The 27484-nt window shown below is 65.4% G+C and overlaps 13 protein-coding genes across 13 annotated transcripts; 7 read left to right on the top strand and 6 right to left on the bottom strand.

The window, feature by feature from the left end:
• Positions 1-569, top strand: JCM10292_006658 (uncharacterized protein; the record flags this gene model as incomplete). The annotated part of the gene is made up of 3 exons (XM_076650283.1): positions 1-295; positions 383-463; positions 537-569. Coding segments are annotated over 3 exons (409 nt in total), but the record flags the coding sequence as incomplete, so codon positions are not given.
• Positions 570-734: 165 nt separating this feature from the next.
• MAS2 (mitochondrial-processing protease subunit alpha) lies at positions 735-2537 on the bottom strand (the record flags this gene model as incomplete). The annotated part of the gene is made up of 4 exons (XM_076650282.1): positions 735-974; positions 1050-1354; positions 1415-2228; positions 2301-2537. The coding sequence occupies 4 exons, from the start codon at positions 2535-2537 to the stop codon at positions 735-737; spliced, it is 1596 nt and encodes a 531-aa protein (XP_076504242.1).
• Positions 2538-2774: 237 nt separating this feature from the next.
• MRPS17 (mitochondrial 37S ribosomal protein uS17m MRPS17) lies at positions 2775-3411 on the top strand (the record flags this gene model as incomplete). Its single annotated transcript, XM_076650281.1, has 3 exons — positions 2775-3029; positions 3108-3179; positions 3253-3411. The coding sequence occupies 3 exons, from the start codon at positions 2775-2777 to the stop codon at positions 3409-3411; spliced, it is 486 nt and encodes a 161-aa protein (XP_076504241.1).
• Positions 3412-4421: 1010 nt separating this feature from the next.
• On the top strand, positions 4422-5751 carry JCM10292_006655 (uncharacterized protein; the record flags this gene model as incomplete). Its single annotated transcript, XM_076650280.1, has 5 exons — positions 4422-4554; positions 4640-4856; positions 4947-5146; positions 5217-5509; positions 5578-5751. The coding sequence occupies 5 exons, from the start codon at positions 4422-4424 to the stop codon at positions 5749-5751; spliced, it is 1017 nt and encodes a 338-aa protein (XP_076504240.1).
• Positions 5752-6107: 356 nt separating this feature from the next.
• On the bottom strand, positions 6108-7349 carry JCM10292_006654 (uncharacterized protein; the record flags this gene model as incomplete). Its single annotated transcript, XM_076650279.1, has 6 exons — positions 6108-6407; positions 6472-6598; positions 6663-6727; positions 6784-6960; positions 7020-7209; positions 7270-7349. 6 exons carry the CDS (start codon positions 7347-7349, stop codon positions 6108-6110), a joined length of 939 nt encoding a protein of 312 aa, XP_076504239.1.
• A 570-nt stretch (positions 7350-7919) lies between these two features.
• On the top strand, positions 7920-9009 carry JCM10292_006653 (TFIIIC subunit 6 family protein; the record flags this gene model as incomplete). The annotated part of the gene is made up of 6 exons (XM_076650278.1): positions 7920-8072; positions 8128-8205; positions 8273-8372; positions 8434-8638; positions 8711-8809; positions 8874-9009. 6 exons carry the CDS (start codon positions 7920-7922, stop codon positions 9007-9009), a joined length of 771 nt encoding a protein of 256 aa, XP_076504238.1.
• Positions 9010-9193: 184 nt separating this feature from the next.
• Positions 9194-13065, bottom strand: JCM10292_006652 (uncharacterized protein; the record flags this gene model as incomplete). The annotated part of the gene is made up of 8 exons (XM_076650277.1): positions 9194-9283; positions 9354-9570; positions 9627-9871; positions 9929-9989; positions 10055-10178; positions 10237-10268; positions 10324-10608; positions 10670-13065. 8 exons carry the CDS (start codon positions 13063-13065, stop codon positions 9194-9196), a joined length of 3450 nt encoding a protein of 1149 aa, XP_076504237.1.
• Positions 13066-13693: 628 nt separating this feature from the next.
• On the bottom strand, positions 13694-15566 carry JCM10292_006651 (uncharacterized protein; the record flags this gene model as incomplete). Its single annotated transcript, XM_076650276.1, has 5 exons — positions 13694-13834; positions 13889-14414; positions 14475-14749; positions 14810-15013; positions 15069-15566. The coding sequence occupies 5 exons, from the start codon at positions 15564-15566 to the stop codon at positions 13694-13696; spliced, it is 1644 nt and encodes a 547-aa protein (XP_076504236.1).
• Positions 15567-15801: 235 nt separating this feature from the next.
• Positions 15802-17662, bottom strand: JCM10292_006650 (uncharacterized protein; the record flags this gene model as incomplete). Its single annotated transcript, XM_076650275.1, has 5 exons — positions 15802-16127; positions 16189-16606; positions 16661-16959; positions 17025-17204; positions 17266-17662. 5 exons carry the CDS (start codon positions 17660-17662, stop codon positions 15802-15804), a joined length of 1620 nt encoding a protein of 539 aa, XP_076504235.1.
• A 1468-nt stretch (positions 17663-19130) lies between these two features.
• JCM10292_006649 (uncharacterized protein) lies at positions 19131-20692 on the top strand (the record flags this gene model as incomplete). Its single annotated transcript, XM_076650274.1, has 2 exons — positions 19131-20052; positions 20139-20692. The coding sequence occupies 2 exons, from the start codon at positions 19131-19133 to the stop codon at positions 20690-20692; spliced, it is 1476 nt and encodes a 491-aa protein (XP_076504234.1).
• A 276-nt stretch (positions 20693-20968) lies between these two features.
• Positions 20969-22290, bottom strand: JCM10292_006648 (uncharacterized protein; the record flags this gene model as incomplete). The annotated part of the gene is made up of 5 exons (XM_076650273.1): positions 20969-21381; positions 21453-21689; positions 21750-21784; positions 21846-21872; positions 21974-22290. 5 exons carry the CDS (start codon positions 22288-22290, stop codon positions 20969-20971), a joined length of 1029 nt encoding a protein of 342 aa, XP_076504233.1.
• Positions 22291-22894: 604 nt separating this feature from the next.
• RML2 (mitochondrial 54S ribosomal protein uL2m RML2) lies at positions 22895-24246 on the top strand (the record flags this gene model as incomplete). The annotated part of the gene is made up of 2 exons (XM_076650272.1): positions 22895-24029; positions 24137-24246. The coding sequence occupies 2 exons, from the start codon at positions 22895-22897 to the stop codon at positions 24244-24246; spliced, it is 1245 nt and encodes a 414-aa protein (XP_076504232.1).
• A 427-nt stretch (positions 24247-24673) lies between these two features.
• Positions 24674-27428, top strand: JCM10292_006646 (STE20 family serine/threonine-protein kinase; the record flags this gene model as incomplete). The annotated part of the gene is made up of 11 exons (XM_076650271.1): positions 24674-24938; positions 25168-25236; positions 25298-25341; positions 25408-25642; positions 25729-25761; positions 25825-25886; positions 25959-26102; positions 26204-26475; positions 26570-27119; positions 27202-27333; positions 27408-27428. The coding sequence occupies 11 exons, from the start codon at positions 24674-24676 to the stop codon at positions 27426-27428; spliced, it is 1827 nt and encodes a 608-aa protein (XP_076504231.1).
• Positions 27429-27484: the final 56 nt, after the last annotated feature.

Genomic DNA, 27484 nt, shown 5'->3' with positions numbered 1-27484 from the left:
GGCGGGCGCCGGGTACGCCGCGACGCCCCCGCCGGGCGCCGGGCCCGGGGCGGCGGCGTACCCGACCGCGCCGCCTGGTACGACGCCGAGTAGCTACTCGCGCCCGCCCGGCGCTGGGCCCGCGAGCTACAACGGCCCGCCGCCGCCGCAGGGGCCGCAGCAGGGGTACGGCGCGTATGGAAAGCCTGCGCCGGCGAGCTACAATGGCCAGCAGGGCATGCCGGGCGCGGGGCCGCAGCAGCAGCAGCAGCAGCAGCAGGCGGCGCCGGCGGGGACGACACCGGAACAGGCTGCGGTACGTCGCGAGGCTTGGTTCACTTGTCGGTGGCTCTGTAGGCACCGTTCGCAGAGACTGATTTTGACGTTGCGACCTCGTGCACAGCTCATCCAGCAGGTGCTCAGCATGACGGACGCGCAGATCCAGGCGCTCGACGAGAACAGCCGCAATACGATTCTGCAGATCGTGCGTCCTCTCGCTTCGTCTCGACCTCTGTCACCTAGTTCGATCGCGCTGACACTAGATGGCGCGACTGCAGCGGCAGCAAGCGCAGCGGGCGATGGGACGGTGAGCGCGCGAGATGGAAGCGCTCGGGGTGGCCGTTGTACTCGTAGCCATCATCTCCGTGAAAAGCTGTCATCATACAGCGATTTCCCACGCAACGACAGGCTGGAAAAGAAAGGTGAAAGCGTCTATCTATGCATGCGTGCGTGACGATAAACTCGCGTCCCTCTGCCTACTCTGCGCCGGCGAGTCCCCTCCTCCGCAGCGCGTCGCGCACGTCCGGCAGCCCGCGCAGTTTCCCGCACGCGACGACGGTCGGCTCGCCCGACCTGCGGCGGTCGCTCAGGATGGGCGACGTCGCGGGGCGCAGGACGCGGTTCGCGGCGCGGTACAGGTCCGTGAGCGAGACGCGGTCGATCAGGGCGGCCATTTCGGGCATCGTCACCTTGCGGTTGTGCACTTGCACTTGGCGCTGGGTGCGCGAATCGGGGGTCTCGTCAGCACGCAAGGGAAGGAGGGGAGGAGAGGGGAGAGAGGGGAGACGCACGCCGAGGTCCTCGACCTGGACCATGCGGCTCTCGAGCGCCATGGCGAGGCTGCTCTTGAGCTGGTTCTTTGCGCGGCGGAGCTCGACCTCGGTGACGCCGCCGGCCATCGGGCGCGTGACGGCGTCGAGCTGGTGCGCGACGAGTTCGGGCGTGCGGAAGAGGAACCTCGGCTCGACGCTGATCGAGAGGCCAAAGAGGCCAGAGTCGAGGTAGCAGTGGTGGAACGACGAGCAGAAATCGACGGCGTGGTACTGGTTCAGGACCGACGTGTACAGCCGCGAGTACATGCCCTTGCCCGGGCCGCCTGGGTGCCCCACCAGGTCAGCGCTCGGAGGACCAGGGACAAGCAGCAGAGGAGACGCACCGGCCGAGAAGCTCCCACCGCCACCGAGCAGCACCTGAAGCGTCGCGAGGGCATAGATGTCCTCGTCGTGGATGCTCAGCCCCTCGTAGCCGACGTAGATGTGCGTAAACTCCTGCTCGCCGTCCTCGAGGAGGAGCTGTCCGCCCGTGTACCGCGCTGGTGCGCTCGCGAGGTACTCGAACGACTGCGGGTCGGAGGCGGAGGATGCTGAGGGGAGGACGGAGGCGGGAGAGGCGGCAGAGGTGGAGAAGGGGGCGGAGGGTGAGGCGGCAGAGGGGCGGGGTGCGGACGAGGGCGAGGCGGAGGGAGGGGTGAGGATGGCGGCGGCCGAGGCATAGGTGGACGAGACGGGCTTGACGGCGCCGAAATGCCGGTCGGCGAGCTCGACGAGCTGATCGTGCTCGATGCCCGCCGCGGCGACGACGAGGCGGTCGGGGCGGTACCACGTGCGCATGTAGTCCTCGACGACGTCGGGCGTCATCGTCTCGAGGCGGTCCTCGGGGCAGAGGAGCGGGTTGCCGAGCGTGTTGCCCTGGAACGCCGTCTCGTGCAGGAGCTCGGGGAGGATCATTTCGGGCTTGGTCTTGATCTCGCCGACCTCCCACAGGGCGGCTTGGCGCTGGATGTCGAGCTCGTCGCGGGTGACGAGCGGGTGGAGGACGGTGTCGGCGAGGATCGAGACGACCTCGGGGACCGAGTGCGAGTAGGTCGACGCCTGGTAGAGGATGGTCTCGCGCGAGGACGACGAGATGAACTGGCCGCCGAGCTGCTCGATCTCTTGCGTCATCTGCTCTGCTGTCCGGTTCTGCGTGCTCTGTGGGTTCGGAGAGAGAGAGTGTGTGTGTTAGTCGAGGCGGGTAGTTGACAAAAGGAGCCGGGGACGGACCTTGAAGGCGAGGCGGTCGCTCATGTGGGATGCACCGCGGGTCCTGTCACTCTCGTAGCGGCTGCCTGCATCGACGTAGACGCCAGCAGCGACAAAGTGGCCGGGGGTCGGGTCAGAGGCGACGCGGATGCCGTTTGCGAGGGTGGTGACCTTGAGCTCTGGCTGTGCGGGTGCGGTCGAGAGGGGTCGCAGGGGCCGTGCAGGGCTGCGGAGGGAGCGGCGAGCTGCCGAGAGCATTGCCGAGAGGGGAGCGAGCGAGGCGGTGAGGGGAGGGGAGGAGTGGTGGCAGCGGGAGCAGGTGGGGGTGTGAGGGGGTTGGAAAGCAGTGCGAGTCTCTGCGTGGCACTCTGGGGCCTGCACGGGTCTGCCCGAGGGTGCGAGTCGGGGCAAGAGGCGACTGTCGCCTGGAGCAAGTGCAGCTCTGCCGGCGCTGCTCGTCGCTCTCCTCGCTCTCGCAGACACTCGAGTGCGACGATGCTGCGCACTGCAAGCACCTCTGCCCGCGCCATCGCCCGCGCCCTCCAGCCCTGCACCTGCCCGCACCCGGCCCCGCTCCGCCTTTTCTCCTCATCGCCCGCCGCGCACTCGACCCCGCTGCCCGCGCCCGCCTCCCGCTACACCCTCCCAAAGGGCCTCGAGCTCAAGGGCACCGTCGTCGCTGCCGGACGCATGGCCCACACCGTCACCGTCTCGGTCGAGCGCCGCATGGTCAACCACAAGACCCTCAAGGTGCGCATCTCCCCCTCCCTCACGCTGCAGTGCGCACGACGGGCCACTCGCTGACTCTGCTCTCCGCACACCCCACAGGAGTACAGCCAGCACACAAAGTACCTCGTCCACGACCCCGCCGCAACCTGCATCGTCGGCGACCAGGTCAAGGTCCGTCCCGTCCTCCTTGTCTAGCCTTCACGGAGCGTTCCTGACTCCTCCACTCTCGGGCCATCCCGCGCAGATCCGCAACTGCCGCCCCGTCTCGGCGCGGAAACGCTTCGAGCTCGTCAACGTCGTCAAGGGCGCCCGCGAGCGCCTAGAGAGCCACCGCGGGCCGGGCGCAGTCGCAGAGGGCGAGCCCGCAGCGCCGACGGCTGCTCAGGCGCAGGCGCAGGCATAGAGCGCGCTGCTGAGTCGGCCAAGAGGAGTGCGGTCGAGCGGATAGAGGGGGAGGAAGGGCCGGACGCGCAGGCGGCATGCGCTGTAGTGTACCAGTATGCATCAGCGTTTCTACGCTTTGAGCTCGTACGAACGAGCGCATCGACCGCGCGGGCTGGCGGCGGGCTGACGGGGGTCGACTCGCTCGTCTGCGCCCTGTATCTGGCGAAATCGTTGTCGCCAGCATCGCCCGTGCGCTCTCCTACTGCGCTCCCGTGTCTGCCTGCCCTCTCTCGGGGAAGCGGCCGCCGCCGCACTGCGCGCGTCCGCCCTTGACCTGGTCCTCCCGGCTCGACATCTCGTCGACCGTCGACGTCGCCTTACGCGGCCTGGAACGCCTTCCCACTTCGCCCGCACGGCACAGCCAGCTCAGCAGCGCCGGCATAAGCATATGACGGAGGAGCATGCGCGTGGTGGACGGGCGCAAAGCGGAAGCAAGCGGCTGCAGAGGGCCGTGAGAAGCACATGGCGCGTCATGAGCCGGCGAAGCATTTCGACGTGCGGCGCACGGTGCAGCGAGCGTCAGGAAAGAAGACAGCAGGGCAAGAGAAAGCTGGCCAAGCGGGCGTGATGAGGGAGAAGACGCGTCGAGCAGCGACGCGGAAGAGAAAGCGTCGATGAGGAGGAGAGGGTGTGGGCAGAGACGCCGGCGCGATGATGCGCAAGTGCAATGAGCTTTCTGAGTGCGGGGAGAGTGCTTCTGGAACCCCGAACCGCAGACAGGTCCGGAGACGCGTCGCGTTGTTGTGCGGAATGCGCCTCCGAGGGCTGCGCGCGCGCCGTCGCCGCCGCCAGCCTCGCTCGTCGCTCTCTCGGCCGCCGTCGTCGTCTGCTGTCTCCGTGTGCTTGTCCCGGCTTGCTGCCCGTCCCACCCTCGTCACTCTTTTACCGCCCGCAACCACCTACCCCAGTCGGTCCTTTCCTCTCTTCTCTCTCGCTCTCGCTCGTCGACTTGTGCGCGTCTCAATCAACATGCACGCCGCCCTCGCCCTCGCCTCGCTTTCGGCGCTCGCGACCCTCGCCGTCGCCCAGACCGGCTCGCCGCTCGGCTATGGCCGCTTTTCTTGCTCGACGACCGACCCCTCGACGGGCGCAATCGTCCCCGGTGCGTCCCCCCTTCGCGACCTTCCCAACTCGACGCGCCGCCTCGTCGCCGCGCGCAGCACCCGACTGACCCGCCCCACCTGCAGACCAGTCGCTCTGCTCGAACCTGCAGTACCGGCTCACGCCCGAGGAGCTCGCACTGCTCCAGGGCTCGCAGGGCGCCGGTCCCCTCCCCGTCAACGCCCAGTGCGTCCGCTTCCAGGGCGACGGCTACTTCTGCGGCATCACGAGCGCCGCGTGCACGTCCGACGCCAACTGCGACAACGGCCGGTGCTCGGGCTCCGCCGCCGCACCCGGCACTTGGTGAGTCTTCCTTCCTTCGCACCAGGGCCTGCCTGCGCGCGGCTGTGCGGCTTGCTGACGCATTCGCACGTGTGCACTTCAACTCTGCAGCCAGGGCGGCTTTGAGCAGACGTGCGGCGGCAACGACGCCAACTGCTCGGGCTTCCTCTACTGCACCGACGAGGTCGGCGGCCTCCTTCCCGGCGACACGTGCGGTGGGCCCGGCGCCTACTGCCAGGACCTGGCCGCGGGCAACCTTGACGGGTCGGACCAGGAGAACTACGAGGTGTTCAACTCGTTCTGCCAGTCGGGTGCGTTTCTCTCGCCCTCGTCCGGGACCATTCGTGTAGGACGCTCACACGGCTGGTCTCGCTACCGCAGGATACTGCGCCTTCCAGCCCGGCTACTGCGCCGAGCACGTGACGACTGTCGGCGGCGACTGCTCCTTTGACCCGCAGTTCGCGTGCACGACCGACGAGGTCACCGGAGGCCAGCTCGTGCCCGTCTTCATCGGCGACCCGTCGTTGAACCAGTGCGAGTGCCAGCTCAACACGGCGTCGCCCGTGCGCGCGCGCACCCGCCGCTCCAGCTTCCACAAGCGCAGCCTGTGCCCCGCTTCGCACACGGCGTGCTCGGTCGAGGGCGGCTCGGGCTTCGAGTGCATCGACATCTCGGTACGTTGTCCCTCCCGTCCTTGCCCGCTCAGCACCGTTTCTAAAACGAGATCCGCGCGTGCGTGCAGAACAACATTGAGCAGTGCGGCGCGTGCGCCAACGACGGCGGCGTTGACTGCACCGCCATCGCGGGCGCCGAGGCCGTCGGCTGCCTCGCGGGCGTCTGCGAGGTCTGGTCGTGCCAGGCCGGCCTCACCTTTGACGCCGACAAGGGCGCATGCGTCGCGTCGCTCGTCGTCTAAATCGCTGTCATTTCCGCTCGCGTCTTCGCCAGCCCGTTGTTCACTTTCCCTTCCCATCTTTTCTGTCTTTGACCGCGTAGTGCAGCTCGGTTTCACGCCTCGAGCGCCTCCCATCCCTTCTCCCTCCCTCCTTGTCCACTCCCCTCTGCACTGCTTCGCCCTTGCACCGCCACCCACCACTCGCTTCAGTCGCGCTTCTGAAACGGATTCACGAACCTTCACGACTAGGTCAACAGGAGTTCGGGCGCTGATGAGTGAATCGAGAGTGATACATGACAGACGAGAGGCGGGTTAAAAAGGATGCGGAAGCGATCTACTGGGTCAGGGGCGCCATTTCGACAATCTGCTCCTCCTCCTCATACCTTGTCCTCCCACGCCGTGCGCTGCACCCCGTCCGCGCGCGTCTGGTGCATCTCGAACTCGTCCCTCGCGACGTACGGGCCGGACCACTTGCCCTTGCGCATCTTCTTGGCGACGCGCTCCTTCCACTGGCCCTCATGCACGGCAAAGAGCGACTCGAGGTCGACGCCGAGGTACACGGTGACAAGGATCCACTCGGGGAGCGCAGAGAGGCAGTAGAAGGCGGCTTTCGAGCCGGCGGAGAAGGACGACGGCGGGTGCAGCGTGATGTCGAGCTTGTAGATGGACGGAATGAGCTGTCGCAATACCCGTGTCAGCGCCTGAACGGACGAGAAAGAGGCCGCATGCAGGTCCACGCACCAGGATGGACGCGCAGCCAACGAGGAGAGCCAGCGGGCGGAAGGGCAGGCCCTCCCGGAAGGTGAAAAAGCCAGCCACGACGGGCGACGCGACAATGACGAAGAGCGTCAGGCCGGTGATGCCGTAGCTGCGGACAAGTCCGAGTCAGCACGAGCTGGAATGGCCTCGGGCCGCAACTGCGGCGAGCTCACCGGTACGATTTGAGCGAGGAGAGCTCGTCCGGGTCGCTCATCGCGTCGCTCGTCTTGCTGCCCGCCTAGGTGGGCGACTGCGTGAGTATTCCTGCTTTCTACAGCAGTGGGGGTCACGTACAATGACGCCGAGGATGATGCCGACCAGGAGAGCTGTCTCGAGCAGCCAGAGCACGCGGCTCAAGATGGACTTGTTGTGGACATTCTCCGGCGTCGGGATCCAATTGCGCCGCACGTGGAATTTTAGGAGCGAGATCAGAGGCTCGCACAGCGGAAGGAGGCCGAGGAGCAGCAGGATCTGCGAGAGCGAGGGGTCAGGTCGAGAGCGACATAAGAATCGCGAGGGGGCTTGCGTACCTGCTCGGCGATGAAGAGGCCCTCCGCATAGTTGCCGTTGGCCTCAACCGCACGGATGGCATACGTCGCAATGCGGACAACGAGCACGATGCAGGGGCGGATGAGGACGGTCGAGCGAGTCGGCTTGTGAATGATGCGCCAGAAAGCAAGCGGAATGAGGAGCCCAAAGGCGACGATGAAGATGATGGACCTGTGTGCACGAGAGTCAGTCTTGTCTGTGATTAGCAGAGGCGACAAACGAAAGTCGCACGCAGCGAAGTCCTGGCTCTTCAGCGGGATGCCACCCACGAGGGAGAAGCCTTTGGGAAGCGACGAGGCGACAGAGTCCATGGCGTGTCGAGGTCTTCGAGCGAGTTTGTGTGAGCAACAGAAGAGAGGGAGACTGCCGGCCTTATCTTGAGCATTTCGCCTGGCCACGCGTGCGAAGAGCGGTGCGGTGCGGGGTGCGAACAAAGATGCGTGCGAAGCTGGAGACGCGCCGGGGGCTGCGCAGAGGCCGGTGCGGCTTGCCTCGAGGACCGCCGAAAGTAGCTACGGCACGACGAGTCGGAGGCGAAAATAGCGCCACGTGGCGAGAAAGTGCGAACAAGCGAGCGAAGGCGGCTGTGGAAGCTAGCGTGCTCCGGCGGAGATACCAGGTGATTCCGACAGAGTCATCGGAGCTACGCACGAGGTTCGCAGGGCCTTCGAGGCGGTGCAGTGGGGAGGAGAGTGGGAGGAGCCCTCATCAGGCGAAGTCGAAGAGGGACGACTGGGAGTTGCGCAACATCACGCGCTGCTCCGGACATTCGCGTGCTAGCCGGCTCCGCACGCTCCTGCTCGACTTCTTAAGAGCCGCCTGTGTGCAGCACGAGCCGTCGCCGTTGTCCGACTCGTCTCCCCACTTCGCCTGTTGTCGGCATGGCAATCCCGCCCGCACAGCCGCGCAAGCGCACCGTCGAGCCCTTGCTGGGCCCGACATGGCGCAGGGTGGAAGGTCTCGTCCCTCGCGACCTTCTCGCTCACCTCGACGCGCCCGCGGGAGAAGGCGACGACGAGTGGGAGGAGGACGAGGTGCGCGCTTCGACCTGCTCGTGCGGCTGCTGGGACTGACTGGAACCTTCTACAGGTTGAGTATGTCACCCTCGAGTTCGGCCAACACCTCTCGGAAGAGACGCTCGGCGAGAACAACGCGATTCAGCTCCTCGTGCGTTGCTAGCATGCCCGGGTCACGTCTGGACGGGCGATGCTGACAGGGCGAAGTCTTGCTACAGGCGCCAGAGTCTGTCTCGCCGATCGCACGTATCGGCGACCGCTACTTCCAGGGCATGCACGAGACGCTCATCGGCACCGACATCTTCCTCGCTCACGATGGTGCGTCTAGCTCGCTCGGGGAGTCATCGTGCCATGAGGCTGACGGAGCGAATCTGTGCAGGGGACGCGCACCCCTCGTACCAGCCGATGGCGACCTCCACCCACCGCATCACCTTCCAGCCCATCATGCTCGTCCCCGCCAACCAGCCTGCCGGCTCGAATGCGCCCGCCAACCTGATCGGCGGAATCCCTCGTGGCCCCGGTTGGAGGGCAGGGCCGGCAAAAGCGCCCGTCGTGCTTGGTGACGATGGATTGCCCCGCAAGCGGTCAGTCACGCATAGCATTTCGTCTGCACGTGTTCTCCGCCCTTACTCTTATTACGCTGTTCATGAATACAGGCCTATCGGTCGACCGAAGGGCAGCAAGAACAAGCCGAAGCCGCCTCCCGTACCTGCAGGCGAGGCGGGGGCACAAGCAGAACCTGCACCGGCCAAGAAGTGCGTTGCGCCTCCTCTCTTTCGCGATGACGAGTCATGCAGCTGAATTTGGACTCCTTCGCAGGCGCGGACGGCCTAAAGGTAGCAAGAACAAGCCCAAGCCTGCGGCCGTCGCTGAAGAGGCCAAGACCGGCGCCGAGGGGGCCGCGAGCGGAGGGGCAGCAGACGAGGAGATGTTCGACGTTGCTGAGGAGACGTGAGCGACTTCTGCTCCGCAGCTATAATACTTTGCTTGTTGTACTTCACTCGCATGTTCTCTCTCGTTCAGCCCAGTCAGGCAACGACACGGGAGAATGCAAGGAGGACAGGCGAAACAACAGAGAGTGGTGAAACATGCGAAGAAACGAGCAACGACACAAACAGGAAACAACACGACAATGATCCTCACAGCTTGCCCGGCCTCGTGTGCATAAGGCGGATCCCCTCGAGCTTGAGCTTGACGTCCTTGAGCACCTTGGTCTGCGGCTTCCACGTCTATGACACAGGTACAGCATCGAGTCAGCATGTCGTGTGCGAGCAGTCGAAGGGCAGAGCTGCCACGCACCTCGTACGCCTCCCGCAGCGCCGCAAGCTCGTTGCTGAACAGCTCGCAGACCTGCGGATCCTCGATGATCCCGCGCAACGCCCACGTGAGAAGGTACGGGTTGCGCCGGTCGCGCGGGTTGAACGACATGCTGAGCGGCGGCGGGCTCGCGAGCGTGTCGAGCGCCGTAGGTGCCTCGGTCAGACTCGTCGTCTCGAAGTGGTAGCGGACCGCGAGACTGCACGAGCGGAGTCAGCCGAGCTGCAGGCACATGTCTAAGCAAGCAAACCGCACCGATACACGTCTTCCTCCTCGTAGATCTTGCTGTGACCGACGCCCGTGAGCGCACCTGCGAGGGCCTCGCTGACATGGTAGACGAGGTCGTGGTCCGACAGGCCGGCATTTCGCAGGCGAGCAGAGAAGACGACGAGATTGGCGAGGAAGTCGGACGTGCGGAACGCGTCCGAGTCGATGTAGACGGCGCGAAGGATGCCAGGGTGCGAGACGCCGGAGAAGAGTGCCGAGTAGAGCGGGACGACCTGCACAGCAGCTGACTGAGTTCTTCGAGGTCCGTGGGACTTTGAAGACAAACTCACCTGATCGTTGATCGAGCCGACAGAGGTGACCTTGACGCCAGCGTTCAGTATGAGCCGCAGACTACGAGGACGGGCGGCACGTCAGTCAGACTTGCTTCCGGAGAAACAGCGCTGGGAGGTACGCACGCCTCGAGGAACTTGATTGCCGAAACCGACTCGGGATTTTGAAACTCAAAGAGCTCGCGAGCGGGTGCAGATTCGACGTAGTTGAAGTAAGGTGCGAGGGCGATAGAGTTGTACAGGTAGATGACTGGGATCACAAAGGGGTCAGTGTGGCGAGAAGCGACAGCATGGAGAGAGCGACGCACAGGGTCCTTGCGAGATGCCACACATGGCGAGTCTGTCAAAGCATGTGGTCAGTCTCTAGGCGGGATGCGACTTCGCCAGACACGCACAAATGAGTCTGCGGCCCGGCGATCAGCCCCTGGTCCAGCATGCGCGCGATGAGCTGTGTTGACACGACGACGCCTTGCGAGTGCGTCGCGAGGAAAACGGCGTCGGCCATCTTGAGTGCCTGGACCCATTCTTCCCGCCCGACCAGCTGGTTATAAAGCTTTGAAACGCGATCCTCGACCTGTCCGCCGCCCTCGAGCGCGATAGCCTGGATGTTGAAGGAGCCGACGTCCTGCGACTCGAGGTACGACTGGACCGCATCGTGCATCATCGTGGCAAACTTGACGCTGCGCGGACGAGAGGAATAAGGCTGGAGTAGAATGACGCTTGCAGGGGAAGAACACGCACCTGGTACCCGTCTGCTCGCCCATGACCGACTTGACCATGTTGCTCGACGTGAACCAGCCGTGCACGCCAAGCACTGTCACACGCTTAACCTTGCGCAGCCTCGGCTCCTCGCCCATGACTTCGAGCATCTTTGGCAGCCGCTCCGCCGGGTCGTCCTTCATCTCGGTCGGCAAGCCCGCCGCAATGAACCCGGCCGCCTGCTGCGCCTGGAGCAAGCGTGGGCTCGTCACCTCCTCTGGTGGGCGGTGGAACAGGTACGCCGACACGGCGCTGACGGCGCGCGTGAGAGTCGACTTCTTCGGCGGGAAGGAGCGTGGCGGACGGAGGAAGGTGTCGCCGAAAGTTGGAAGGACGAGATTGTCGACAGGGGGCGGCGGATCGAACGACGGATGCGAGCGCTGCCGTGAGGAAGGGCGCATTGAGCCCGTCAAAGGCTTGACCTGGCCTTGGTCCGACTGCGCGCGCAACTGCGGCGATGAAGGTGCCGTATCGGCCCCTGCGTGCGAGGATGTGCGGGAGCGTGTCGAAGCGGCGGATGAGGAGGACATGCCGAGCCCGGCAAGCGGCGCGCGCAGGGACGAGATTGAGCCAGGCGTGCGCGAGAATAGGCTCCATGAGCTTGACGACGGGCGATGCTTGATCTGCTGTGCAGGCGTCGACGGCTCTACCGCCGGGCTGTCCTTGGCCTGCTCGCCGGCCGCGTCGCTCCTTCCCTGCGGAGTCGGTACCGTGCTCGCCTCTAGCTCGGGCTGTGCCGCTTCGATGAGCTTGTTCGCACCCGCCTGCTTCGCCGCAAGCTGGAGCGCCCACACTTCCCGCCTGCGCTGTTCCGCCAACTGTTCCGCGCTCGGCGCACTCCCGCTCGCCCCCCAAAAAGCGCTGAGCCACCCGCTACCGCGGGTTTGCGCTTCGGTCGCAGGTGCAGGCGGCGTGAGTGCGCTCTCGAGATCGGGCTGTGCGCTCTCGTCCGCACTTGGCGTCGCGGTAGTTGCGCTGGCGGTTCCGGATACATCGGAAGACGGCGCAGATTCGTCGGCGGCGAGAGGTGTCGTCGCAGGCTCAGACGGTGCTCCACCCCAGCCCCAGCCGAACCAGGACGAGCGCGAGTTGAGCGTCGATCGGTCGGGCGGCAACGCCGAAGAGTCTGGCGCGAGTGGCGCCAGCGAGCCGCGAAGGGTACTGTCGTCTGCAGAAAGACCCGTCACCATCGCTGTCAGAGCTGTTAGACTGGCGAAAGACGCACCTGCTCGTGCAGCTCGCGGCGTGGCAGGCGGGGTCGCCTCTCCCGCATCCTCTTCCCCCTCCTGCTCAGGCTCATCGACGAGCATCCTATCGCCCGAAGAGCCTGCGGCCGGCTCTTCGCGCGCCTGAGAAGCGAGGTCGACCGCGCTCGACCTGCTCCGCGAGAGCATCGACAGCCAGCCGCGCGATGGCGCAGGTTCGGTTGCAGCCGCTGGATTTGAGGCACGTGGCGGTTCGGGGTCTGACGGATGGAGATTTCCGTCCAGGGCTGCGGGCTGTGTGCTTCTGGGGCGCTGGGCGAGAGAGTCGGAGGGGGATGAAGACACAGCGGGGGACGGAGATGTCGTTGCAAGCGGGCGTGGTGTGCTCTTGCGAAGAGAAGGCGAGCGGCTCGAGCGGGTCGTGCTGGTCGAGGCGGTGGACGCAGGTCGCGCAAGAGATGCGGTCGAGGTAGAAGCGGAGGCAGTCGACATGGCGCGGTCGGGCTTCTTGCGCATGCTCGGCATCAGCTGCTCGGCAGTTATAGTCGAGAGTGTGGGCTGAGGCGGAGCTGCGACGCTGCCGGGGTTGTTGGCAGCTGTACCCAAGGTTGAACGGCGACGTGGTGGGCGGTCGCCTGGCCCGAGGAGGGACGGCGCTCGCAAGCGCTGTCGCTTCGTCGGAGCCGACGAGGACATGACTTCCGGCTCCTTGCCTTTTCCTCCTGCCGCCATCGACTTCGCCTCGTCGTCGAGGCTCATCGGCTCGGAATCCTCGCCGGTTCCCTCGCCGAGCACTCCGCCTGCCGCTCGCGCCGTTCCAGTCGAGCTCGCCGTGCTGGCTACACGACTGCGCGCACCCGCTGTGGCGCTGCCGCCCGGTCGGGACGAGAACGTCATGCCGCTGCGCGCGCTCATGCCGCTGCGCACACTCGCCCGGTCGTCCTCTTCGTCGTACTCGGCCATCTTCTTGCTGAGCAGCGAGTATGCGGAGCTCGAGCTGGAGAGAGTCCGGCCAGGAGAGGAGAATGTGGCGGAGGACGAAGAGGGGCGGGACGAGCGGGAGGAGGATGACGACGCGGCGAAGAGCGAGTCGAACGAGTCGGAGGGCCCGTCTGATTGAGCAGAGGTGACTGGCGGTGCAGGGCGGGACGGCGACGCCCTCCACTGCGTCATGGCAGAGTCGGATCCGCTGGTGGGGCTGCACAAGACGAGGGCGGCAAGGCGGCGTCAGTCAACGCACACCAGCGAGTCGCTCTTGGACCAGATCTTTGCTCTATGCGCGTATCCGGCAGCGTCCCGCTTCGTCTGGCAGTGCGGACGCCGTGGCGAGCGAGCCAACTGCGATGAGCCGGCCTCGCGAAGGGTGGAGCTGACGACGCCAGATGGCGCGCTGTTGAGCTGAGAGGGGCCTCAGACAGCACTGACGCTCACCTGCACGCGCTCGCTAGGCCGCTCAGACGAGGTCGCTGGGTGGGCCGCTCAGGCTTCGGAAGCCGGCGATGACGAGGTGGCCGGGGCAGACGAGGCGACGGTGCAAGAGCGCCTCCACGGCTTAGAGAACGCACAAGCAAGGGTCGGGCAAGCTTGCCGAGCGAAGGCAGAAGCGGTGAGCGGAAAGTCAGCGTCTGGCCCTCTGTAGCGTCGTGCAAGCGGCATCCTGCAAACGCTCATTTCCGGATCCAAATGTCTTGCAAGACGACAACTATTGAACAACGACAGGGACTAGAAAGAGGGTGGGCTCTAAGGGATGAGCAGCGAGTCTAACGCGGACAATTGCGCGGAAGCAGTCAAGTGTCTCCGTCTACCGCAACCATCGAGCTAAAGCGAGAGCGGCACCTCCAACAGCGACAGCAGCGCCACCCAGTACGCTTCCCATCTCGATCAAGAGGTTGCGCCACTCAGTGCGCACTGCAACGCCGATGTGCGGGCCCATTTCGATGCCCTGCAACGTGAGATGAGCCTCTGCGCTGCAAGCCGACGAACTGAAGGGACGTACCGGCTCCTCTCCCTCTACGTCGTCAAGCTTGAGCTGGTGCTTGTCGGTCTCGCGCCATGCAAAGACAGTCCGGCGCTCGCCGAGATGGTAGACGACGACGAGTTCGATGACGCGGCGGAACCACAACTGCCGCCGTTTCTCCCAATCCTTGCCCCTCCTTCTCAAAAAGGGCACGCGCGTGCGGGAGTACGCCTCGCCGAAATAAAGAAGCGCCTTTCCGATGCCGATCTCGAGATCGACGCTGAGACGGTCCCTCCACGAGCCGTGCGGCAGGGCCAGCTGATCCGCCAAAGACGGGCCGAGCAGGAGTCGGCACAGCTCGATGTGGTGACCTATGTTCTGCGGTGCAGGGGGTCGCTGTGAGATGGCCGACAGGATCTTGTACTGTGGCGTCGCGAGCGGGTCGGGCGGGGGGGCGCCGGAAGGGAAGATGGAGAAGGCGAGGGACGCGAAGTAGGTCTCGGCCGTGTGGAAAGACTGGCCATACAGTCGCACGAGGAGTTCAGGATCGATTCCAAGGTAGTAGCTGTGAGGATGCGGCGCTGGTGAGCGACATTCTCGCTGAAGTGACACTGGTGGAGCGCACCCGATATGCCGCCAGCACACCTGGTACGCCGCTTCCTCGCGTGGCGTGACCTTAACGCCGATGCGACGAAGCGACCACATCGGAGCGATCATGAATGCACCGAGAACGGCGAGCAGGTCGGCCTGGTTGATCGGGACGCCGTTTGCCTCCTCGTCGTACTTGTTGTAACGTCCCTTTCCGTTGGCAATGCGGCGACGGACCTGCGCGTGCAGCATCCGTACGCGAAAGGCGGATCGCCAGCCGCGACTCGTTCCGGTCGTCATGTCACACATCGCCTGCACAGGGCCTTGTCAGTGAGCGGAACCCTTCATAGCAGAAACACCACTTCAGCTCACATCGATGACAAACAGCGAAGTCTCCAGCAAGCGCTTGTGCGTTGCGTCCCGTGCATTCGACGTGAGGTAGTTCGTCTCGTGCATGACGGCGGCGAGTTTTGGCGCGGAAAAGCCGCCGGCGAGCGAGAAGTGCCCAAGCGCCGAGTAAATCTGCGCCGAGTAGCGCCAGAAGACAGCTTGACCTTCAGCAAGAGAAGGTGCGCCCTGCTGAGAAGGAGAGGTCAACCAGATGCACCAAGGAGACGAATGAGAAACGCACAACGGTAGGCTCAAACGCGTCGTACGGTGTCGCACGCCGATCCTCCTTGCCGCCAGCATCGGCTGCATACCCACGTACTCCCTCGGGCGGCTCGTTGCGCATCTCGTCCCACAATCGTGCGACGACGTCCTCCTTCCGGACCGCCTCCCATCGCTCGGCGCCCAGGTCGCGGTCCTTCTCCTCCAAATATTCCTCGATGGCCTTCAAAGCATCTTTGCCGCGACCCCGAATCTCGGCCAGCCCCAGAATGTCGACCGCCTCATCGGCCAGCGGATCGCCAACCCGCCGCAAGGGCTCGATGTCGCGCGGACGCAGGCTCGTCTTTTTGTCAAAGACAGCGAGAAAGTCAAAGTGGCGGAAGACGGCGCCGCTGTGGAGATCATTGATGAAGCCGGCCGGATCGGGGTGCGCAGGCGGAAGTTGTACAGGCGCTGCTCGCTGTTTGGGCGAGAGCGGTGGTCCAATCACCAGCAGGGGGTCTGGCCGCAGCAGTCCCATATTGTCAGACCGATGAGCACAACCTCCGAGCGGTGGCGAGTCGAGGAGGAAGAGCGATCCCCGGCATCCATGATGCACCGCCTCCTCGACGAAGCCGAATACACTTCATCGCTTGTGCTAATCGCTCTCGCCCGCCACTTGATCCAAAGTTTGCAAGATGCAAGGAAACAAAGAGATACTGCAATGGAGAGAGGACGAGTTTATTCGGAAGATGAGCGTGAAAAAGACACGTTGTTCAGTCGAACTTGACGCCCTGCGCCAGGCCGAGCTCGTCGCTCCAGTTGAGCGTGCACGACGACCAGCGGCAGTACTGCTTCCACGCCTCGCCGCCGCTCTCGCGGCCGCCGCCCGTACTGCCATTGCCGCCGAATGGAAGGGTGATCTCGGCGCCGCTCGTCGAGCCGTTGACATTGATGATGCCGCTGTCGGCGCCGGCCGGACCGACGAACTGCATAGCGGTGCTGAGATCCTTGGTGAAGAGAGCGGTGGAAAGGCCTTGGTCCACCGAGTTGTTCAGGCGGATCGCTTCCTCGAGGGTGTCGAAGGTCGAGACGTACAGAACTGGGAGCGCGTGAATGCCATGAGTCAGGTGCAGGGAGAATAGTGCGGTGAGAAAACGCACTCGGCGCGAACGTCTCCTGCTTCATGATTTCGACCTTGTCGACGTCCTCGACAAGCACGATCGTCGGCTCCACCCAGTTGCCTCCTGCGAGATCTCCATCCATCTTGACGGCCTTGCCGCCCACAAGGATCTTTCCGCCCTGCGCCTCGGCCTTCTCGACGGCTGCCTCGAAGCGCTGAACGGCTTCGCGCGTGTGCAGCGGCCCGACGAGCGTCTTCGAATCGAGCGGGTCGCCCATGCGTGCCGGCGAGATCGACTTATAGGCCGACACGAGAGACGAGATGAAGTGCGAGGCGATCGACGAGTGCAGGAAGAGGCGGCGGTTCGTCGTGCAGCGTTGGCCCGCCGTGCCGAGAGCGGCAAACGTGCAAGCCTGCAGCGCAAGCTGCAAATTCGCATCGGGCATAACAATCGCACCCTGTCGAATTGAAGGTCAGCGCTGGTTCGCGACGCGGTGGGATGTCAAACGCGCGTTGTTGCCGCCAAGTTCGAGCAGGCTCTTGCCGAAACGGCCAGCGACTTTCATGCCCACCTCGCGACCACGAGCTTCGCTGCCCGTGAAGCTGAGCAGGTCGACACGCTTGTCGCTGACCAAAGCGTCGCCGACTTCGCCGCCGCCGCACACGAGCGCAGAGAGGGCGGCGTCGAGCTCGTTCGCCTCGAGGACGGACTGAATGATCTTTGTTGTTGCGATGGCAGTCAGCGGCGTCGTCGGCGCCGGCTTCCAGATGGTGGCGTTGCCGGTGATGAAGGAGAGGGACATGTTCCAGCCTGCAAAGTGTGACCCACCGAGCTGTCAGTACTCCGCGGATGGGACGAATGCCGAGCAGGCGCACCGTAGACCGCGACAGGAAAGTTGAATGCGGTGATGACGCCCACGGTGCCGAGCGGGTTGGCCGTCTCATAGACGAAGTGCTTGTTGCGCTCCGATTGCGCCAGGGCGCCGCCGAAGGAACGCGAGAGCCCGACGCCCAAGTCCATCACGTCCACAAACTCCTGCACTTCTCCTCGACCCTCTATGAGAGAGAACGGGTCAGGCGAAATCGCACTGGAAGTGCTCGACGAAAGAGGACGGACCGCTCGCGATCTTGCCCATTTCGAGCGTTACGAGTGCACCGAGATCGTCAATGCGGTCGTTGAGAGCACCTCGGATTTGCCGCAAGACCTCGCCCCGCTTTGGCCCGGGCACCCAGCGCCATGCCTCGTAGGCAGTCCGTGTCGCCTTGAGCGCATTTTCGACGTCGTCGCTTGACGCAGTCCGCACCTCGGCCAGAACGTCACCTGTCGCCGGGTTGTGCGACTTCTGCAGCGGTCCAGAGCCGCACCAGCCCTTCGTGTGCGAGTACAGGACGCCGGGGATAGGCTCGCCCGAGGTGGGGAGGTCGAGCGAGGAGAGGACCGAGCGAGCCTTGGTCGACAGCGGGCGAGAGTGTGCCAGCAGTGGTGCGCTGCGGATAGCTTTGTGCAACAGCATCTCGACAGCTTGAGAGGAAGAGGCGGACCGCGTGCGTGCGTAGCGTCCCCACCTGGCGCGCCCGACGGCAATCCGAGATGGTCACGTGACAAGACTGGCTTGCACGGAAGTTGGTACGCAAATCGCGGTGGAACAGCAAGAGCAATCAATCGCGGACATAGCGGCAGACGCGGTAGAGGAGGAGAGTCGATGCTGCCGCATTCACGCGAAAGAGACTGCTCCTCCCGGGCGGCGATCTTTCTGAGGGAAGATCCTTCTGCACTCGAGCGACCCACAGTGGCAGCCGGCTCACTTCGGCTGCGCACACGGCGCGCGCTCGCGGTGCAGAGGTTCTGCTGTTCTGCTCCTCTGCTCCCCCTCAGCACACTCGCTACACAGCGGCCGCTGAACGCGAACTGCTAGCCTGAATCTCCTAGCCGCAGAACCACTGCTGCAATCTGGCGGCGAGACTGCGCGTCGCAGACTCCGTACGCCCTCTGCCGAAGAGGTCCGCGCGACTCAGGGCTTGCTATGCAGCGCTGCCGATACTTCAGGCGCAGTCTCATTAGATACGCTCAGGCTGGCTTGAGCCCGGGTAGCGGGAAGAGGCGTGCTATCCCGCTCCAGTCAGGCGACGAGGACGAGGGAGCGGCAGGGGCGGCTGGGTATGAGCGAGGACGAGGACTGGGTGCGACGACGGACAGGTTTTCTTCGCTTGCGCTTTCGAAATCCGGGAGCGGAGGCTGCCGCCGCGGGGATCCCGCAGGTACGGCACAACCGCAATTTGTGCGTGCGGGCACATTTTTCGCGTGTCCTCGCTCACAGCCTCTCCTGCGTGTGCTGGCAACGCTGTGGTGACGCAGCTGGGTTGAAGAGTGCTTCGACACGTCTAACCGCTTCCTGAACAGGCGGAAGAGGAGGCTACACGGATGTGAGCCTGTTTGGCGGGCGCGAGTCCAGCCTTCGACCACTCTGGCATGCTCGCTGTTTGCCGAAGATTGCCCCGCTTCTCTTTGTCCGCCGGCATGACCGGCCAAGAGCGAGCGCTCGCCGTGCTTCGCTCTCCGAGCGGCTCGATCTTTTGATCTTGGCCACTTGCCGCGCTGCTGTAGGGCAAGGAGGAGAAGGCGCTGAGCGTCTCGCAAAGGTTGCGGCGACGCGACGGAGTGCGCTTCTAGCTCGAGCTGTTCATACGACGTCGGCGCGCTTTTTGAAGCTGTGCCCAGAGCACTCGTCCATTCGCACCGGAAAGGTACCTACCTGCCTGCTAGCGACACGCCAGGTACGGCAGCATTCATCTGACGTTCTCTTACCTCATGTGCGATATACTGACTAGTTGGACGAGCAGCTTGCGCTGCGGCGGTCCTGCGAGCTCGCGACACCGTGAGCATCGAGGTTCCGCACGTCTTCTTCGACCACGCCCCGTCGCATTTACCCTTCCATCCATCCCGTTCGCGCCTCTGTGACCCTTCAAGCGCTCAGCAGGTGCATGGGCATCAACGACATGCCCGGAGACGCTCGTCACGGCGAGCGGGCGGCGGCTGGCCACCGCGACACTCCGACTCGCCTACCCTTCGAGCTTCTGCATGCCATCTTCCTACTCGCCGCAACGCCTGCAACGTCGCCGCACGGACCTCAACACGGTGGTAGCGTGCGATCATGGCACTCGTATGAAGCTGCCGCGCCGTACGCACTCGTGTGCCGCGCATGGCGCAAGCCGGCGCAGGCGGTCCTCTTCTCGTCCGTCGCCCTCGTCGGCCACCGACGCGCGCTCGCCTTCGTCGAAGCGGCATCGCTGCCGTCCTTCGTCGCGCTCACCTCGAAGACGGCATCCGTCGTGCTCGCACTGGATGCCGCAGCCGAAGGAACGGCGGACGACTCGCACGGGCAGCTCGAAACGTCCGAGCTGCTCGTCACTGCGCTTGAGCACTGCTCCGCCGCCTCGCACGTCTGCATCCGGCCACTGCACCAGGGCGTGCGAGATCGGCTGCTCGCGACGCTGATGAGCCCGGAGCGGACTCTCGTCACGCTCATCCTGCGGCCGCGCACGTTCGCGTCCGTGAACTGGACGGGCCAGTTGTGGCACGCCAGCGACGCTTTGCAGCTCCGTCCGACTGTTCAGAACCTGGAACACACAACGCTCATGACGCCATATCCAACTCCGCCCGACTCTGCCACCTCTTCGCCGCGTGCGTCCTACGCGGCAGAGCATGCACCGTTGTTTGACAAGCTCGCCCTGCGACGCGTCAAGGTCTGGTACGACTTTCCTGGCAAAGTCCTCGCCGAGGCGTTCCTTAGGAGCCCGCAGCTCGAGTACCTCGACCTCTACTTCGAGCGGCGCAAACCGACCGACCTGTTTGTGCGAGCACTCATGGCGTCGGCGCACTCGCTGCGTGAGATTCGCTACATCTGTGCGTCTGCGCTGCATGCCTCGCGCTTCTGACCGGCTGGACGCGTCCGAGGTCGCTTGCGCTGACTTCGTTGATCCTCCACGCAGACAACCCAACCTCGCCCGAGTCTGACCACGAAGGCTCGTCGCCCTCGCGCTCGTCGACGTCGTCGTCGAGTGAGAGCGCGGACCGCCCGCTCGCGCTCTTCGACCAGCTCCTGCCACACCTCCCGGCGCTCACGTCTCTCCGCTGCAGCGCAACGGACCTGACGCCTTCTGCGCTGCACGCGCTGCCCCCGTCGCTCACGCGCCTCGCCGTGCGCTCCCTCGACCCGCAGCGCTCGCGCTTCACGCCCCTCGCGCTCGTCGCCGCGCTCTCGCGCGCCGACCTCGCGCTCCCGCCCGCGTTCGAGCAGCTCGTCGTCGTCGACTCGCCCGACGCGGGGTGGAGCGACGCGGTGATTGAGCGGGTGAGCGCGCTGTGCGGCGCGAGGGGCGTCGGGTTCGAGTTCAGGCTCGACTTTGAGCACGAGGGCGCGGACGAGTCGAGCGTGAGTGGGTGGAGCGGAGAGGATGCGAGGGAGGGGCATAGGAGGAGCTCGGGCGAGGGGACGGCCGAGACGAGGGAGGGGTCGGGACCGAGGTCGTCGCAGTCGGGCTGAAGGGACGGGGAGGACAAGATCGCAGCTTTAGCACCCATACTTAATCTTTGCACAGAGCTCACATACACGCAGTAGCATCGCATCTTAGAAGCAACTCGTCGTTTCGCAGTTTTACTCTACGTCAGCCGCAGAGGGGACAGACTCGAAGGAAGATCAACGGCATGCAGCGTCATCGCGCGCGATACAAGCACTTGACCTCGTCCGCTCGCCCGTCTCCTCGCGATCCGTGGCGCAAAGCACGTCGAGCGAGATTCACCGCTTCCACCGCCACCTACTCTACGCCGCCTGCCCACCCACAGTCGCCGCCCCTCCTCCAACTCCCTGCATCGCCGCCGCACCCACACCGGCACTCTGCCCCGGAGCCGCAGCAGCAGCAGGCGTCGCCGCAGCCCCCGTTTGCGCCACGGGCACGTTGAGCGGCGGAAGCGGCGGGAGGACGGGCGGGCGAGGCACGCTCGCGAGCGCGCCGAGCGGGCCCGACCCGCCGGGGGTCGAAGCGCCCGACGGCGTGGCGGTGGGTGGGGTGACGAGGTGCGAGGATGAGACGCTCGCCGAGGCGCGAGGCTTGGGCGCCGCCGTGGAGGGGTGGAAGGAGGGTGCGAGGGGGTCGAGGGGGGCGCTGGACGGGGGTGCGGGAGAGGCGGTCGCGGTCGCGGTCGCGGTGGCGGTCGCGAATGGGGAGTACGAGTCTGGTTGAGAGAGGAAGACGGGCGTCAGTAGCGTTGCACGCACTTGCAGGGGCGGGAGCGAGAGAACGCACCGCCCTGCCAGCTCGGGAGCACGATCGACGCGCCGTCGACGCGCTTGAACGCAATAGGCGACTTGATCCACTTGCGCGGGCGCGGCGTGCCCAGGTGGAGCGAGTGCACCGACACGTACTGGTTGCCGAGCTTTGGGGGCGCGCCGACGGCCGAGGTCGTCCCGCTCGCGGCGCCGACGTTGCGCGAGGGGATCGGGGACGAGCCTGGGTTTGTGGCGTTGGCGTGGAGGGAGGCGGCTGTGGGAGCAGGGTGGGGTCAGTAGTGAGTAGTTTAGAGAAGCGGGAGAGGCGACGGACCGATGGTAGGGTCGAGGCCGACGCCGGCGAGGTTGCTGTGCGGTGGGACTCGCGTTAGATGAAGACCTGTAAAGAGTAAACGGCGGGATTGCGCACCCCTTCAACCCCTTGCGCCAGGATTTGCTGTCGGAGAAGGCAGCGGTCAGCACAGCTTGTCGCCTCGCACGAGTACAGCCCTGCGACGCTCGCAAGGACGTCCCGAGCAGCAAGGAATCGCCACGCACCCGGGACCTGGTTCGCCTGGCTTCTTGTTTGCGCGCTTCTTCTTTGGCTTGGGCTCGCCGTCGGGAGCGTCGTCGGCCTTGGTCTTTCCTCCCGCGGCGCCCTTGCCCTTGGGCTTTGCTGCGGGCGGAGGGAGGGGCGTTGCGCTGTCTGAGGGCGTGGGTGGCGCTGCGGGCGAGGGCGAGAGGGCCGAGGACGAGGGAGGGGCGGCGGGTGGGGCGGCGCCGAGGGGTGCAGCTCCTGCAGAGAGGGTAGCGGGCGGTGCCGCGGCGGGGCTGCCCACGTGCAGGGATGCGGGTGGCTGCTGTGGTGCGCTCATTGAACGCGTCTGCGGCGTGTGGAGAGGGCGAGAGCGGGTCGCGGCGTGGATAGGACGAGGGCGAGGTCGACGAGGCGGGAATGAGCTGAGCGGATGGGTGCTCCGGCGGACGGTGACCGTGTAGAGTACTCGAGTGCTCCTATCTCGGCCCTGGCTCTGTCTGGCGAGGTCGCGCGCGGTCGAGTTGGGTCGCGGTGAGAGGGTCGCGCTGGTTCGCCTGCTTCGATCCGCTCGCTCGCGTGCTCGGGCTCGAGCGACTCCAGCGAACCGTCCAGACAGCGGCCAGCGCCCACCTGACCCGCCTGCCGTCCCCCTTGGCCAGCTCGCACCCTCCGCCCCTCTTCATCGTCGAAAAAGCACCGCACTCCGGCGCTCATCTCTCGTCAGTCGCCAGTCTTGCACACTCGGCTTACAGAGACATGCACAGCTACAGCTTGACGCTCGAGGCATCAGGCGGGTCGGGGAGGCGACGAGGAGGCGTTCCCAACTTCCGAGCTGCAACAGGCAGCAGCGACGACTGGACCACCCGGGGACACGAGCACCGAGTCTGCGCTACCAGGAGAGCCTCGACTGACCTTTGTTGTCGCCCGCCGCAGCCTCCGCCATGTCGCAGCTCTCGCGCGCAGGCCGTCTCCTCGCCCGCCCTTCCTCCTCTTGCGCCCGCACCTTCTCGACTTCGCCCGCCGTCGCAAAGGCCCCGACCTCGGCAACGACCACCGACGCAGACGGCAAGGCCCGCCGCGTCCTCACGTTTGCGAAAAAGTCAGGCCTGTCCAACTTCAAGACGTACCTCCCCGTCACCCCTTCGCTCCGCCAGCTCCGCGTTCCCATCTCGGAGCACCTCCACAAGGGCGGGCCCTTCCGCCCCTTGACCGAGGCCAAGCGTGGCCACGGCGGCCGCAACAACCACGGGCGCATCACGGTCCGCGCGCGCGGCGGCGGGCACAAGCGCCGCATCCGCCTCGTCGACTTTGTCCGCCGCGAGACGGGCGAGCAGCTCGTCGAGCGCATCGAGTACGACCCGGGTCGCAGCGCCCACATTGCCCTCCTCCGCCACAAGGAGACGGGCGCAGTGAGCTACATCCTCGCGCCGACGGGCCTCCGCGCGGGCGACACGGTCCAGTCGTTCCGCTCGGGCGTGCCCGACTCGTTCCTCATCGGCGGCGGCAGCGCGGCGGCAGAAGCAGTCGACGCAGAAGCGGACCCGCTCGACCCCTCGACGCCGCAGTCTGTCCTCCCGCCCTCGTCCTCCTCTTCCGCCGCCGCCGCCCCGTCGTCTGCCTCTCCCTCGCTGTCTACGAGCAGCCCCGCGTCGCTCGCGCAGATCGACGTGAGCGTCCTGCGCTCGCTCGCGCTGCGCCCGGGCAACTGCCTCCCGATCCGCCTCATCCCCGTCGGCACCGTCGTGCACGCCATCTCGCTCGCGCCCGAGGGCAAGGCCGTCCTCGAGCGGTCGGCGGGCGGCTCGGCGCGCATCATCAGCGCGTCGTCGCCCGGGGGCAAGCACGCGCAGGTGCGGCTGAGCAGCGGCGAGGTGCGCCTCGTCGGGCTCGACTGCGTCGCGAGCATCGGCACGGTGAGCAACCCGGACCACCAGCACCGCAACCTCGGCAAGGCCGGCCGCATGCGCTGGCTCGGGTTCAGGCCCCAGAGTCGCGGTGTCGCCATGAACGCGCGCGACCACCCGCACGGCGGTGGACGCGGAAAGAGCAAGGGTAACAACCACCCGACCGACGAATGTACGTCTCGCGTGCCGTTCCTCTTTCTCTTTCTCGTGTTTCGTGTTTGGGCCCTGCCTTGTCTTTGCCTCCGTGACTGACCACTTGACTGCTTGTCTCGCGCGCAGGGGGCAACGGCATGAAGGGCCAGCGCACGCGCGCGCCCGGGTCCAAGAACGGCAACAAGATGGTCGTGCGCGAGCGGCCTCGTGGCGGCATGAAGAACAAGAAGCGGTAGTCGCTCACTCGTGGTGGTGGAATGGACGATGCACTTCTCTCTCTCTCTCTCCCTCTCGTGGACAAGACGTACTCGAGAAGCTGCTTCGAGAGAGAGAGTTGTCGGCACTTTGTGGCTCGACAACGCGTCTGCTCCTCACGTACACGTCTTCATGCGTCCATCGCACGCACACACTGTCCAGGGAAGCGAAAGCAGGCGCAAGAGATGAGCGGCTCTGCGAGCACCGCCTCGTTCGCCCTTGAGCGTTGCCCTCGTCCGCTCTCGCTCCGCACAGCGTTCTCGAGAGCGCGCACACGAGCTCGCATGGTCTGTCCCTGCCCGCACACAAGCTCGCTCGCCCGCCCGCCCGTCCTGACCGCTCGGTGTGTGCCCACAGACCTCTCGCACTCCGCTCGCCGTCCGGCAGCAGCCGTCGCACCCGCCCGGCATGCGCCCCGCGCCCCACTCGTCCCCCTCCAAGCCCGCCGCGTTCCCCGCGCGCGCCTATGCCCACCCTCCCGCCCCCGCAGCCGCGCCGTCGCCCGCCTCGTCGTCGCGCTTCACCCAACTCTCGCGCCGCTCGTCGTCGAGCGGCGGGAGTGGCAGTGGAGGGTTCGCGGGCGGGAGCGTCAGGAGTGGAGGGAGCGGAGGGAGCGGGGAGTACAGCCGAAACGCGGATCCCGCAGAGCTGTTTGTCCGCCAGGACCGCATCGGTGCGTGCGACGACGTCTGGGTGCACCGCTTCGCATGCTTCGAGTCCCTCTGATGCGTGGCGGACATCACGAGCCATGTGCTGAGCCGCGCTTCGCCCCGATGGCGACGCGCGACTCTTTGAACGCTGGCTCAGTGCCGTCCGCGGAACGAGGGGACCCTGCACGATGGAATCTGCGCGATGTCGCTGCGAGAGCTGACACTCCGGACCCATTCCCTTGCAATACACAGGCAAGGGATCATTCGGCGAGGTGTACAAGGGCTACTCGGTGCGGACGCGGAAGCCGGTCGCCATCAAGGGTGCGCTTCCCGCTCTTCCGCTCGCGCTTTCCTGAGCTGACCCTTGCTCTCTCGCGCGCAGTGATTGACCTCGAAGATGCCGAGGACGAAATCGAGGACATTCAGGTGCTGCAGCCATTCTTACGCCCTCTTACCGACTCACGCGACTGACCCGCTCGCCCTCCTCCTCAGTCCGAGATCTCGATCCTCTCGTCCCTCGACTCGTCCTACGTGACCAAGTACGAGGGCTCGTGGCTGCGCGGTACCGAGCTGTGGATCGTCATGGAGTACCTCTCGGGCGGGTCGTGCGGCGACCTGCTCAAGCCCGGCACGTTCAAGGAGGACTACATCGCCATCATCTGCCGCGAGCTCCTCAAAGGGCTCGAGTACCTCCATGGCGAGGGAAAGCTGCACCGCGACATCAAAGGTGCGTGGCAGTCGCGAGGCTCTCCTATATGAGGTCGACTAGTTCGTGCGACCCGAGGCTGATATGCCTGCCAATGTATCGCACAGCGGCCAACGTTCTCCTCAGCGCATCGGGGGATGGTGCGTATCTTGTTCAATAGTCTTTACGCAGCGCCTTGACCGCTCACGTCCCGTTCCTTGCAGTCAAGCTCGCCGACTTTGGCGTGTCGGGCCAGCTCACCGCGACCATGACGAAGAAGAACACGGTGCGCCCCTATGACCTCATTCTTCCGCCCTTCCGCACTCGCTAACAGGGGAAGAAACGTCTCGTCTCGCAGTTCGTCGGCACGCCATACTGGATGCCGCCCGAGGTCATCAAGCAGTCGGGATACGACGCAAAGGCCGACATCTGGTCCCTCGGCATCACGGCGATCGAGATGGCCAAGGGCGAGCCACCATATGCCGAGCTGCACCCCATGAAGGTGCGTCGGCTCGTCTGCATCGCGAACCAACTGGTGAAGCCGGCTGGTCGCCGCAGTGTTACTTATCGTAGTCGACTCACAACCTCCATCCAATCGTGCAGGTCCTGTTCCTTATCCCGAAGAACCCGCCTCCGACGCTCGACGACCCGCGCTTCACCAAGCCGTTCCGGGACTTTGTCGCGCAGTGCCTGCAGCGCGACCCGCTCGCGCGCCCGTCGGCCAAGGACCTTCTCAAGCATCCGTTCATCCGCAAGGCGCGCAAGACGAGCTACCTTGTCGAGCTCATCGAGCGCCTCGAGCGGTGGAAGGCGGAGCAGAAAGGCGAGGGGAGGGACAGGGGCGTGGACGATGGGAGCGGCGAGAGCGAGAACGAGTCCGTCCGGTCTTTCCCTTTCCCGTCGCTGGCCGCGGTGTGCGTTCTTATACATAGACCAATGGCTGACGAGCTTGGCTTGATCACTGCGCAGGTTTGTGCCCCAGCAGGACGACCTCTGGGACTTTGGCACAGTACGGCACGTCCACGCGCGCGCCGACGGGCCCGCCACCATCCGGCGTCGGCAGCAGCAGCAGATGCAGCAGCAACAGCAACAGCAGCAGCAACAGCAGCGCGGCTACCCGACTCCTTCCCCTGCGCTCCGCACGCACGACTACGCCGCGGCCTCGCCCTCGCACGACCCGGCGTTTGCGACCGTGCGCGGGAGCGCGCCTCCCTCTTCCTCGTCGGCGTACCGCGGCGCGCCGTCCGCTCACTCGGAGTACGACGCGTACTCGTCTTCGGCGCGGAGCGACGCGGGTGCGGGTGCGGGTGGGGATGCGGACGCGCGCGCGAGGGAGGCGCTGGATCGCGAGAGGGTGAGGCTGGAGAGGCTGCAGTTGAGGGACGAGCAGGAGAGGGAGGCACGGGCGAGGGAGGAGGAGATGGCGAGGAGGCAGCAGCAACAGCAGCAGCAGCAGGCGGAGGAGGATGCAGCGGCGGGCGAGATCCTCGATGCGGTGGTGCTCCCCGTGCTTGACTCGGTGCGTTCGGGGGTGTCCTCATTCCAGCGTGGCCAGCGCTTCGTCGGACCGCGCTTATGCGCAAGACGCCCCCTGTCTGCAGATCTACGACCGCATCACGCACGAGAACGCTCGCCAAGCGATCCTGCGCTTCCGCGCCGCGCTGAAACAGGTCGAGCACGACGTGCCCGGGCTCATGAACGTCTTCATCAGCGAGGTCGTCGACTCTGTCGAGGTGCGTCGCTGTCTCGTCACTTGGGAAGGCTCATCAGCGTTGACACGGCGGTGCTCTCCGATTCCATCGCACAGCCTGAACCCGAGCTCGAGTAGACCTCGGTTGCGTGTTTCTCTTTGCAGATTCGCGTGTACCTCCTGCCTCTTTCCGA

The sequence above is a fragment of the Rhodotorula paludigena genome, assembly GCF_050403205.1.
Source record: "Rhodotorula paludigena JCM10292 DNA, Rt_paludigena_JCM10292v1_ctg33, whole genome shotgun sequence".
Lineage (NCBI taxonomy): Eukaryota > Fungi > Basidiomycota > Microbotryomycetes > Sporidiobolales > Sporidiobolaceae > Rhodotorula > Rhodotorula paludigena.
The sequence above is the reverse complement of the archived record's forward strand: the minus strand, read 5'-3'. Positions and strand labels throughout refer to the sequence as shown.